The 13,302-nt window shown below is 39.3% G+C and overlaps 1 protein-coding gene across 1 annotated transcript in view; it reads right to left on the bottom strand.

The window, feature by feature from the left end:
- Window positions 1-13,302, bottom strand: part of LOC306753337 (cell adhesion molecule 2-like) — a gene marked incomplete at both ends in the record, with an annotated part of 189,283 nt that overhangs the window by 32,931 nt on the left and 143,050 nt on the right. Inside the window, one exon of the mRNA XM_079237209.1 lies at window positions 1,751-1,903. Within this exon, the coding sequence (XP_079093335.1) occupies window positions 1,751-1,903 (153 nt within the window). The remainder of the gene's footprint in view (window positions 1-1,750; window positions 1,904-13,302) is intronic.

The following is a 13,302-nucleotide window of genomic DNA, read 5'->3' on the forward strand; positions in this document are numbered from 1 at the left end:
GTTAGCACGTTTGGCAGAGAATGTTGAGATCAATAGAAATGCTCCCAATCTCGTATTATGCACCTATTACCTTTACCTATATTATTTTCTTTATATATATAATATTTCCAGTGGTTTATTTTATAACCAAAACTAATGTCATTCCTATTAGCTTCAGCTGTTCTACATGTTTAGTTAAATTATGAAACGCTAGCATGCAAAGACAATTAACTAAAATGGTGAACATGATAAATTTTAACTATATCTGCAGAACGAGATCCTGTTAGCGTCATTGTGAGAGTGTTAGCATGTTAAGGAGTTAAATCAAAGCACTGCCTCATCAGTTACGTTATACCATTACTATTTTTATACACAAGAGTTCACATTTCATTATTTCATACTTCAAATCAATGTAATTTATTTTTGAATCATATTTATATTGTTTTAGACATTGTGTGTGTGCTAATAGATAAACACATTTATATTTATTCATAAATGTATGTTGAGAAGATCTGAATTTGAGGCTCATTTCCATTTAATATTCTGTCCAAATAATTTTCAATGTTTTCTTGTTTTCATTCCCAGCACACTGTACTGAAGCAGTGGCAGATAACCCAGGCCATTCACAGAACATTTTGTATGTTTAATAAATCTCCCTGTTTCCGGGCTTGCACCATTAACTATTGTTCAGTATTGCAAAATAATTTTCTCCATATCCTTATTGAGCAGTTCCTCTTAATGTCTCTAATTCTATGAATGCTTGTTAACACAGAGAGCCTGCTAATGGTCCTGGAGTGCACTAGGACATCTATTAACATTAGCGAAAACTAATTGGCAAGATAATAAGCTCAGTGGCAGGAAATGAGACAATGTTTGTGAGGGGCGATGATCACAACAGAAACATTACTAGAGGGCCCAACAGTATGTTTTTATTTGTCGGCAGAGGCTGGCATAAACAACAGACTATTTGTAACCACTGTCAATTAGTAATTTGTATTTGTCTTGAAGGGAAAAAAACAAAAGACATAACCATTAATTGTTTAAATTTAAATATTTACCAAAAAACATAACCAGAAAGTATTCAAAGCTTAACCTCCACCAAGTTTTGCACAATTGTCTAGAGGTGCTATTTTAGTAATAATGATTAGCACAGACACAAAATGTAATGCAGATAGTAAAATAAACCTGTGCCAGAGTTTCTTTTTCGTTTAAAAACTACTCAGTTTTCCCTTGGCCCATGGCCTAACTGTCCACCTAATTTCATTGAAACCTAACACGTTTGCACAAACTACAGCGATTGGCGATGCACTATACCTTCCATTACTGGGCCCATCTTATGTTTGGGTCTATCGTATAATTGAAAAGCACAGGGGAAATATTACAACAATAGAATGTCAATAAGCTTTTCAAAGTCGACAACATGCACAATATCACAAACAATAGCTTACGTAGACTTTAAGGCATTGCTGCCACAAGCAAAGTGAATAAGTGAGCCAAATAACTTTTTCTTTGCCCCTTTCTTCTTACTATCTAACAACTTTGCTTTCCCTAGAAATGTATAATCCATAGCTGAAAGCAACACCTGTGCTTCAAGATAATTATGGGAAATGTAGGACTTTCTTAACTATGGTGAACCAGGCTGGAAAGGTTGAGCTTAAAGAAGCTTGAGCTTTGTTATGACAGACTGATTCTAAGTAACAGTGAATTCATAAATTAACATTTCCATGAAGCAGGAATTAAATACTACACATAATATGACATTGGTACTTACCTAGAACCGTCATGTAGGCTTTGGCTGTTCTGACAGGCATGGTGAAGAGAGAACAGGTGTACATGCCTTCATCCGTCAGCGTGACATCACTGATGCTAATGGTCAACTCTGACCATGACGCATGCACCAGCTCAATCCTGTTGTCCCTTAAAGCTGGAGAGAGAGACAGACAGAGACGGAGAGGGAGTTAGTAAACATAACAAAATAGAAACTGTGTGGAACTATGAGGTATGCTAACCTGCTGTTGTATGATTGTATTGTTTTGTATGATGTGGATAGTGTTAAAAAAACAAAACAGTGCCATGTTAACCACACACATGAATCATATCCAAACATAATACTACAAACATGCATCTGAAAATTCAGATTTTGGCATTATTTACACACTCGGATATGCAATTTTTCTCAATTTTTGAAATGCTAAACTTGGTGGTATACTATGGATATTGGTAGTGCCAAAATATGTAAGGCTCATTCCCATTCTATACGTTGACATACAAATAGTACTTGAGGTAGCCAAACCAAGCTGTGGTGTGTAAGTGGTATATATATCAATAGATGTAAATGCATTTCAACTGTACTTCCTGTTGAATCGGAAAATGTACAGGTCGATGAACCTCTATATTGAAACACACAAATTATTTTGTGGTGGAAATTCTCGTAGATATTTTACTTATATGAAAATGTAATCTTCCAAAAGACATAACAGGAATGGAAATCAATATTGCAATAACAGGCTGGGAAAAAGGCCAAATGAGAATTTGGCAAGATGTGAGAGTTGAAATGGATTCGCTGAAATTGGATGGCTTGTTGAAAGATACTCCATGGTCTTCAAAGTAGACTTTATACTTCATGTCTGGGATACAGAGGGAGCAAGTTTTCAGAAATTGGTAATACCTTGAACATGACATGATTCATGCCCGTTGTATCCAACGGGGTGCATTGTGATATACAAAACCACCCAAAAGGCTGATTTCTACTTTAAAAAAACTATATGTGGATCGTTGAGTGCGATAAAAAGTGAATCCATTCTGTGTCTGTGGCCTTGGCTGCAGAAGAGATTTATGCAAGCCTTCCTTTTGCAAGTACAACACCTTTCTACAACCCATATTTAATAGGAACAGCTCTCCATCAAAGTGACTCAGAGAACACCTCATTCAAGTGCAGCGTGTGTGTGTGTGCGACTGTTTGGGTTCAGCAGAAAAGATTATTGGTGATAATTTTTGCACATTTGTTTATATTTTCTTTAACATGAGGCTACATGAAAGAATATTCTTATCTTATGGTAATTTGGGTAAAATCACATCAAAAGTAAAGCACGCTGGTTTTGTTAATACAAAGATTTGAAGGGTAAAGGCCATTAGACAGTCTGTTTGTAGAGCACTTTAAAGAGTGGCTGGCTGAATGGTGAGCAACAATAAAAGAGGCATCTAAAGAACTGAAACTGTATTTCAAAATCCTCAGGCTGTCAGTCAGTATTACAAAAAAAGTCTCTTTCCCAAAGTTTCCAAAACAATAATGTAACTTAAAAAAAAACAACTACAACACAAACCTTAATTAGTTTACTCTATATGAAACAACAATCTATACAAAAAATGTACCTACAAAGTAAATTACATTAACAGTCAATTAACTTTGAAATTAACTTTAAGTAACTTGCATGAATGAATGGTTTTGCCACAGGGCCCAGTCTTATAGATGTGTTTTACCCACGAATGGCTGTAATTTGTCCGTCACTGGTAAATGTCTATAACCCTTGAGGTGACTGTGAAGAAGGTGTTTGGCAGATCAGCTGCATTCGGTTTACAGAGTCTGTGCATGCATTGCTGCAATGATCATGGAACTGACAAATGTAGAGAAATATCAGCGAGCGAGCACACCACCTCGTGTCATTTGGTCTGCCAAGGGACGGATAGCTTTGCCGGCTCCACACTAAACACCTACACTAAATGGCAGTAGAGTTGTAATCAGTTTGGCTAAACGACAGCTGTTCTCTCTCGTTTATTATTGCATTTGTTCTGTCCCTGCTGTCCCTCACAACACCGGTTATCTCGACAGGCTGTGTACTGAGCCTGAGCAGGCATGACACGTTGATATGAGCACATGACATATCTTTAGGTTTGTCACTGGTGACAGTACATTCCTGTTTCTGTGTGTGTGTGTGTGTGTGTGTGTGTGTGTGTGTGTGTGTGTGTGTGTGTGTGTACAAGTACACATCGCCATCAATGCAAGACCAACAAATTAGATGTAGTTTAACGCACTGCCAGTTCAGTTAAAGGTGAGTCCTGTACTAAGAAGATAGTTATTTAATTCAGAATATATGCACACAGATATATAAACCTTGTCTCATCAAAGAATAAACTAAGACAAAGAATATATTTTTTGCACTGATTCTACACAAAGAATAGATTCTCTTTGCCTCCGTATTTCTTTCTGTCACTTTCTCTCCTTCCTCCTACCCCCACAGACCTCATTCTGTCGACTCAGGCAGCTCCACTAACCTGTGAATGTGTACGAGTTAAACAATGCTTCTTTTCAACTGCTGTCTTATTTGCTTTGGGCAAGGAAGTATGAGCAGGCGAATGTCAGAAAATACATCTACTGTGGTTGACTGGCTGGCTGTCGCGATGTAGCTCTACTTTCTTCCTTCCCTCTCTTCAACAGCCCATTCTGGGAAGTTGTTTGTGTGAGACTGAGGGGACTGGATAGATAGAGAGTTCTTTGACTTGTTGGTCTAGTTAAGCAAGGTAATGAGAACTCAAATGACCTCAAATGCTGTGATGACATTGCATCCGCATTTAAAATGAGAGAGCCAAATTTAAACAAAACTTGGCTGAACAACTGGATGGAAAAACTGGTAATATCAAATCTTCCTTTTATCACCTGTATGTTGATGAACACAGATTCTAAAATGATAATAGTCTGAATATTGTGATCATTCAAATTAGAATCTGGATTTAGTGTGTTGTTTCTAAAAATGTCGGGGGTTACAGGCGGAGATCAGGATAATCTAGATGCCAAAAAAGCAGGAACATCCTGATCCCCCTGGAAGGATGGATTTAAAAAAAGAAAACCCCTAAAAACATGAAAGGGGTGTTGCATAACCGTGAAATAGTGATATAACTGGTAACGATGCTATACAAAATATTTAATTTAAATAAAATTTAATTTAATTAATAAAACCATAAAAACAAAGTCTCACATTAATGGCTTTGTCTTTGAATTGTTAGAGTTTTAATAGTCTTAAAGCCTATTTGCACTTAGTTTACATTGGACATACACATTTTAATAAACTATTTAACACATCAAAACTAATATTTGGTCATGTGTACACTTGCAAGATTTTACAAATGTAGACTATACATCTGTTGGAGGTCTTAAAAAAACATGCAATAATAAGCAGTGAACACGCATGCACGCACGCACGCACGCACACACACACACACACACACACACACACACACACACACACACACACACACACACACACACACACACACACACACCTCTCCACCTCTTGTGAACCTCCCTCTTCTCTTTCTACGCCAGTGAAAGGTTGGATATCGACGGAGCGAGCAGACGAGAGGAATGTGTCCTTTGCTATTTGTCTGTGAAGGCACCGCAGCTGCCATCCATTAGACACTATGACTGCCGTCAGTCCTGAATGTCTTCATGGAGGATGTTATTGTCGAAAACAACAAAGGGTGGCAGACTTTTATTACACATACATTTTTGGCTCATTTAGCCTTTATCTGCATTTCTCCCTGTACGAAAAAGAGACAGAAAGCAAAGCAGCACTTGTCAGCATCAATGTTTGATTTGCTTCTGCAACAAATGGTCAATACATCTCTGCTGAAGTACACAGAGCATACAGCGTGTGTTGGGGAGAGAGAGACAGCAATAGAGTGGTCTTTCATACATTTGATTTCCTTAATCTCGGCAGAACAAATACACAGTACTTTGAGACGCAGTTTACCGACGCCGATGCAGGTTCATATTCAGAAACCCAGTGGAGGCAAGAAGATTGCTCATCTTATTATGAGGGCTTATGACCCTCGGCTCGGAGGCCGTGTTGAGGTTCCCCTGAATGAAGCCATGACCGATCAGATAATAGAGAGTAAACGGCTATAACACCGAAGTCACAAGGCTCTCTATTCCCAAACTACATATTCAGAAAGGCGCACAACAGAGAGGGGAAAAGTAATCTAAAAGAACTCGGTAAAGGATGAGAAGAAAGACGTATCTTTGAAAAGGAGAAGTGAGAGAGAGAATCCGCACGGAGAGAAGGTCAAACATGTTTCTTTTAAATTAAAAGTGACATTTTATTCCTGGGGGAAGATGTTACTTCAGCCGGTAAAACAGTCTTATTGAAAGTATGATGTTACATTCAATCATAATCTTTGAACCATTAATGAGTAAGAGGCTAATAAAATAAAAAAAATGTCTCAGGAAATTTCCACCAAACCATTTCTTCTCCCTTTTTTTTCCACAAAGAAGATGTCTGATTATATTTCTCTAAACATCCTGCTTTGCTTTTTGGTTTCCAATATTGCACAGAAAAACTGTGCTGTAACTATTTGACATCCCATGAATGCACCACGAGCACGGTAAAAAAAACAACAACACAAAAAACGACATAGTGGTGCATTCAGGGAATGCCTGGAATTCATTCTAATCACTATGCAAGATGCCTTAGGGCTCCACAAATGTCCACTTGGTTTTTGAGTCCCACAACAGCTCAAAGAGCAAAGAAACCAAACTACAGGTGTGGAAGTGCCTTTAGGCTCCAAAAACATTTTTCCAGCTCAACATGGGGAAACATATAATTATTATGATTATCACAAAAAATAGCTGATGGTTTTGTGACTCATCAGTATGTTGCCAGAGCCTCACTGAAATTGCTACACATCACTGTGTTGATATATGTGCATTATGGTGTTGACACACAGCACATTGGCTGCATACCGTGCAGTTTTCCACAGCTAGTCTCCATCATTAAAAGCAGCGGGTGAGTAAACAAAGCGTTTGCGGGCATGTGTATGGGTGGCAGGTAATTACATTTGAACATTAAGCATGCGGTTATAGTATAGGCATACAGAGTGCATGCATAAGCAAATAGTCATGACTCTAAACTCACTCACTTTACACCTATCATGTTTGCACATTTCACTTCGTCCTTTTATTTCCTTTACCTTTTCTCCCTCCTGCCCTCTCCTCTCCCGGGCTCTCCACTAACCTCCCCTCCCCCTCTCCCTGTCCCTTCGTCTATCCAGGGACAGTATGTATCCGTATAGAACCTCGGCAGGTGTTTGCTCATTCAAGTGACACACATTTATAATGAGAAAAGAGCACATTACAGAATATACATTCAGCTGCCTGTGTCTGGATGCGACTGTTCTCTTTTTTTTGTCAACACCCCATCTGGAGACTTGAGCTTGTCTGCTTATGTATGTATGTATGTGTGTGTGTGTGTGTGTGTGTGTGTGTGTGTGTGTGTGTGTGTGTGTGTGTGTGTGTGTGTGTGTGAGAGAGAGCGAGAGAGTGGGAGAAAGGCCACATAATGCAATGTTTATTGAATAGTTCAATGTATATTCTGTATCTCTGCCGTTCCTCAACCTCCATTACCTGTTATGCCTTTCCAAAGGCACACCAGCTTTTTAGAATGTAAAATGTGCCATACTCCATACACGGTAATTGGCTTGTGGAGATGTGGAGATTCCTGTGACAGAAATGATTTCCTTTCATCAGTTTCTACCTGCCATGCCAAGTTCAGTGGGACACCTCCACCAGCCCTGCTTCATTAAGTCCTTGTGAGAAGCAGGTCAGTGAGGAGACAGCTCTTGCCTATGAACCCTCTTGTGTTTTGCATAGCTATACATTTCCCCCTCTAGCAAGAACATTGGTCTTTTCTAGGATTCCCACTACAACTATCCTTCAAAAATGACTTTGAAATTTGGTCGAAAGACAGTGGACAGTGTTTGTAAAGCCACATTTTTGTTTCAATAAAAACAAATCCTGAATTCAATTATAAAATATGGTTTCTTTTCTTGGTGCTCCAGAACGTTCTTCCGAAAGAAAAAGCCACTAAGCCTCTGTGTACGACTAAGTGTGAGCTAATTATTCCCATTTGACTCAGGTATTTTTCTCCACCTCACAGATGATAAGTTGCTCTACTAATAAACGCAGTAATAACTGGATATATCGCTTCATTTGACAATGTAGTTTCTTTCTCACCCCAACCTGCTTTACAGTTGTACAGCAGAAGAAACAAAGCTGACACCGGTTTCTTTGTTCCACAGGCGGCACACACAGACAATGACTACGATATAGATTTCTGCTTAATTATCATACCTGACTGCAGCCTCCAAATATAATGCAAAGTAAGAATGTTTATAATGCAAAGTAAGAATTTTTAATCAAAAGCTAAATGTTGTACTCAAAACAGACATATGCAAAGAGGGGCGACAAAGAAAGCCGACGCAGAATGCTCAAGGTCAAAGCAAAGTTTGCCTGTGTCTTTCAGAGGTGATAACTGCGTCTGAAAGCTCTCGTAAAATGCCTCCTTAATTCCTCCCCTTTATCCCACCAAGGCCTATATGCCGTCTCCATTTCCCTCCTCTTCTTTTTCTCATGTTTTATGGTGCTTGTCTTGGGGAGAGGGGACTTGTTAGGGATCTTTGGAGATTTACAGTCAAGTTTTTTTCTATCAGAAAGAACACCGTATCAATCTTCAGGCCGATATGAAAGGATGTTTCATAGAGGCACTCTTCCAGGAATTAAATAATAAAAAAGACAGCTGTCTCAAAAGTTTAACTTTCCTGCTAAGATTACGTTTTGAGAGAAAGTTCTGCTATCTGTTTAATAAAAAGTCTGTCAAGCATTTCTTATTTTGTTATTTACTTTGGAAAACTTTTAAAAGCCTATCCCCTAAATTGCTCAGGCACAGATATTCTGAATGCATCAAAGCTTTCATGGGTGCATATTGGATAGGTGGAATGCTTGGCATTTCCCATGCACACTCGTATATGTGCACCTACATACACACTTAAACACACACTCCCACAACCACAAACAGCCAGCAAATTGATTCAGACAGCTGAATATTTGACATCTGAGGACGCGAATAGCTTTATATTTAGCAGCTTGGGGGCCTAAAACCGAGCAGTTGGCCGTTAACTGTTCACCCAGAACACTAATCTTAATGTTTAAACAGATTTAATAAATCTGCAGATGACACAGTCTAGGCAGAGATATCCACCACAGGTACACCCGGCAAGACTCGTACATCCAAAAGCTGCAGATACTTTATTGTGCTAATGAACCAATACATGTGACTCTGATTTCCTGATGTCAGTCAGTCAAGACTGAATAAAAAATGCAATCAAACTAAAAATAAACCCATGACCCACTGTCTTGTGTGTCACTGTTTTATCTTGCAGAGCACCAGATTCTCTTTGCTACGACAGAATGACCAGCACCTTGATGTAGTAACCCTTGACACCCCATCTGAGAAATATGTACAGAATGTTTCATTTCAATATCTGCCAATAGCTATGTCCGCTGCAGTAGCCACATTTTGGACATCGCTAAAATGCATTCGGATCTACCAAATGCTTGCTGAATAGGCAAATACTTTATAACACTTTTACATACAGGTAAACCACGACAAAGGGATCAAGAGCCATATGTTCTCACTCCCAAGGCGCAGAATCCTGGCTTGTTCAGTGCTCCTCGGCATCTGACACAGACACACTGTATGTGTACGTCTGTATGTGTGTATGTGGCACACCCACCTGCAGCAGTACGGGCAGGGTAAAAAGAGTACTGTGTAGGTTGGAAATGAAAATACTGATGTGGGTGTTTGGAAAAGAATTGGGATAAAAAAAGGGTTAGAAAATTGCAGTAACCGTGTTGAATAAATTATTTAAATGTCATACCTTAGTCACTGCTCACACATGATGAGTCCACTAATTAGGCCAGCAAATTTAGCCTGGAAAGTAATTACACATTGGGGTTTTTTCTCGTACGGGAATAACGAATACATTGTAATTATGCCTCGTTGCAAAATTTCTCCATCCAGGAAATAAAGCTATTATCAGTTCTTGAATTACAATGAAACCAAAAGAGTAATTTGTAAAGAGATATTAGCCTCTTTTGAATCTTATACGGGAGAGAATCCCTCTTGCCCAGTGCTCATCTCTCTCTCACTGTTGAAGCTTAAGTCCCTCAGTGGTAAGTGATGGAAAGGACAAAATTGGATACTTTCGGGACAATTACTTATTTGAAATTCAAACAACTCTTCACAGCCATAGGAGCACCTTCGAGAGGACGGAAGACAAGAGGAGTCTCTTTCATCTGACTAAACGTCTTAGAGGTGAGCCTCGGCTCTGACATTAAACAACAACAGCAGCAAAACCGGCACCACTCAAAGGATTGTAATGGAGTCAGTTGTCGCATTTGTCTTTGAAAAAACTAAATGTTTATGCTAATGCTCTGTGGCTGACTTTAATAGAAGATGTAACTGACACTCTTTGAAATGCAACATATGCACATGCGGGCATACAAAAAACAGACAACAAACATTATAGATTCTGCTGATTTTTTTGACAGTTGCCCACGTAAGTCTATGATATTAATCTATTCTGTATGACATCAATAAAAAAAAAAAAGTGTTATCTATGTCTATTTTTTTCAATAGACTGCAATAAATAAGATATTATATAGACCTATCATTTTCTTTGGAAACACGTCCTGAAATGTTTTCTTAGTATAAACTAAGAAAACCTTTCAGGACGTGTTTCCAAAGAAAACGTATAAAAACGTTTTAATTTTAATCACTTGAAATTGTATTGTGTTTATGTATGTTGCGTCAACCATAATCTTTAAAGAAGGTATATGTTGAACTGTGTAAAACATATTAATAATTACAAACAGAAAGATATATTTTTCAACTAATTGTAACAAAGCAAATTATGCAAAAAAAGGTTGTATTTTTCAGCAACTGCGCGCTTTCCTTCTTCTTCTTCTTCTTCTTCTTCTTCTTCTTCTTCTTCTTCTTCTTCTTCTTCTTCTTCTTTCCAACAGGCAGCAAGGACAGTTAATCTGAAACCTACTGTGCTCAAAGGCGTTTGCAGCTGAGACGTATTTCTTTTCTCACACTGCCAGTGGCACTTTGGAAACGCTCACCATTTCAGTGCTCCCATCAGCATGTGCATCTGAATTTGCCACATTCAGCAAGACAACTCCCAAAGCACACACACATTCACAACAATCCAAAACGACAACACAATTCTGGGGCCTCAGTAGTATCCTTTTGCTTTTCTCATAATAACAGATTTTTTGGCTTCTTTTTTATTTCCAATCCCAGAGTTCTGCACTGGAAATGCCATGAAATAGACCCCCAAGACCGAACACTGGTGTGATATGGAATGACCTGCAGAGAGCATCAACTGTTGAATTTGATGTCCAATGCAGCTTTTTACTGCTGCTCTTTCCGGTAAGAAAAAATGTGAATGCCCAAAAATGTAAATGCTGCATGCACTTACTTGTATGCAAAATACATACAAATATAGACACACACACACACACACACACACACACACACACACACACACACACACACACACACACACACACACACACACACACACACACACACACACACACACACACACACACACACACACACACACACACACACACACACACACAGTGTGCGGACACACAAATGCCAGGCAGCCCAGTGGGCAGACGGGTAATGGAAGAAGACTGTATAAATCCCATATGTGCTTAATCCAGACACTTACAAGAGAGTGTGATTCATTACACTCAACTAATACAGCTGAGAGACGCACAGGGCACAATCATTTCAGCAGGCATGAACCAACAAAATAACACCCATGAATCCTCTTTATGGAGACTTTACTGAAGAGGGTGTGGAAGGTCAGAAATAAAGCCTTTGTACTTATTAGACATTAAAACAGTGTGCATGCATTTGTTAGTGTCCGAGCCTGTGAATGTGTGGAAAGATAACAAGGGTTTGCATCCATTTAATAGAAGGAATTTCCAGTATATAAAGTGCTTTTCTGCAGATCACATTAATGGCAGGCCATTTTCTCTCAGTGGGGTGTGAGGTTGATGAGGCTGTTACACGTCCTATACTATAAAACCTTCTTTAGTATAATTTACTTCATACTAGTAAAAACAATATTAAGTCACAGTCATTTTTGCTTAATGTATGCTGTATTGTAAAATATTGCATCTAAATTCTCACGTTTAAACTACTTGTTTGCGTAAACACATTTTAACAAGTGAGTCTAATTTATTTTACATAATTTCAAGAGAAGCCAGTAATGCAGGGTCCACTAATATGGCTAATCTGTAAACATCTAACCTTTATTGTTGATATCTATGCGATACGAAGTTCAACTGTAGCTATTCTGGAACTGTTTGCAAGTGTGCTACTATATTATGATTTCTTCATTTTGGTCCATAACCCATCACACTACCTTCAAATAATACACGACCACATAGCTGAATTGGTGTAAAGACTGTGTGGAGTTTGCACGTTCTCTCCAGCAGAACCCACGGCAGCGTGGGTAGTGGGTTCCCTCGCCTTCACACAATGTCAGCTGGGATCAGCTCCAGCGTCCCCCGTGACCCTAAATAGGATAAGCGGTTCGGATAATGGAACGGACTGGAAGTCTGCTGCTTGTCACTGTTCATGTTGTGCCACAAAAAGTGAGATTATATGTAACCAATGTAATGCTCTCACACCATCAATTACACACAAGGCTATACTGTTGTATCATACAAGGCTCAGGTGATTTTGTTTGTTGTATTTCATGTAGGCTTTTCCCTCTGAGAACTGTCGCTATTGGGTTTATCCCTGCACATATGCAAAGCTATAACAATTGTTGTGCCCTGCACACGTTTGCTGTGTGGTCCTACTCCCATTTTGTCTTCAGTGTCCAACAGTCAACAAATAAAGATAACAAGAAAATGAATAACTCGTAAGCCGCTTGTCAATTCTGTGCTCACTTGCCAATGGAGGAGCTGCAGCAACGAGTGGAGGCCTTCACAGCGCTCAGTGTTTAAGGTGGCTGGGACGACAGTTGGGTAGACCGGCAGGATACCTTAACAGCAGGTTCTCCACATTTGCAGTCTGTCTCCATCCCCACAGTGACCAGGGGCGACTCTCTCCTTCTCCACATCATTTACCTGCCACCAAGGCACTTTTTCAAGACTTGCCAAGCATCATAAAAACATGGCAAAGGCTCACCGCTGCTCAAGTCGTACTGCAGCTGGTGCAGCTCAGTCATTCCCCTTTTTCACGAGTAACACATCCTTGTTTAAAACCTGCATTACTAAATGATCAGCCTCCTCTCATCCTTCAAAGTCAGTTAGTGGTGATATATCTCAGGACGCCTGGTATCAGACTCAACTGACACTGTCATGCGTTATCAGCACCACGGCCAGCACCAAGTGACCTTTGCCCTCTTTCGGTCTAGTCATCCTACTTTTCTATTAGAGAAGAGCAACCTTAAACCCAA

This window comes from Taurulus bubalis, assembly GCF_910589615.1.
Source record: "Taurulus bubalis genome assembly, chromosome: 2".
In the NCBI taxonomy this organism is placed as follows: Eukaryota; Metazoa; Chordata; class Actinopteri; order Perciformes; family Cottidae; genus Taurulus; species Taurulus bubalis.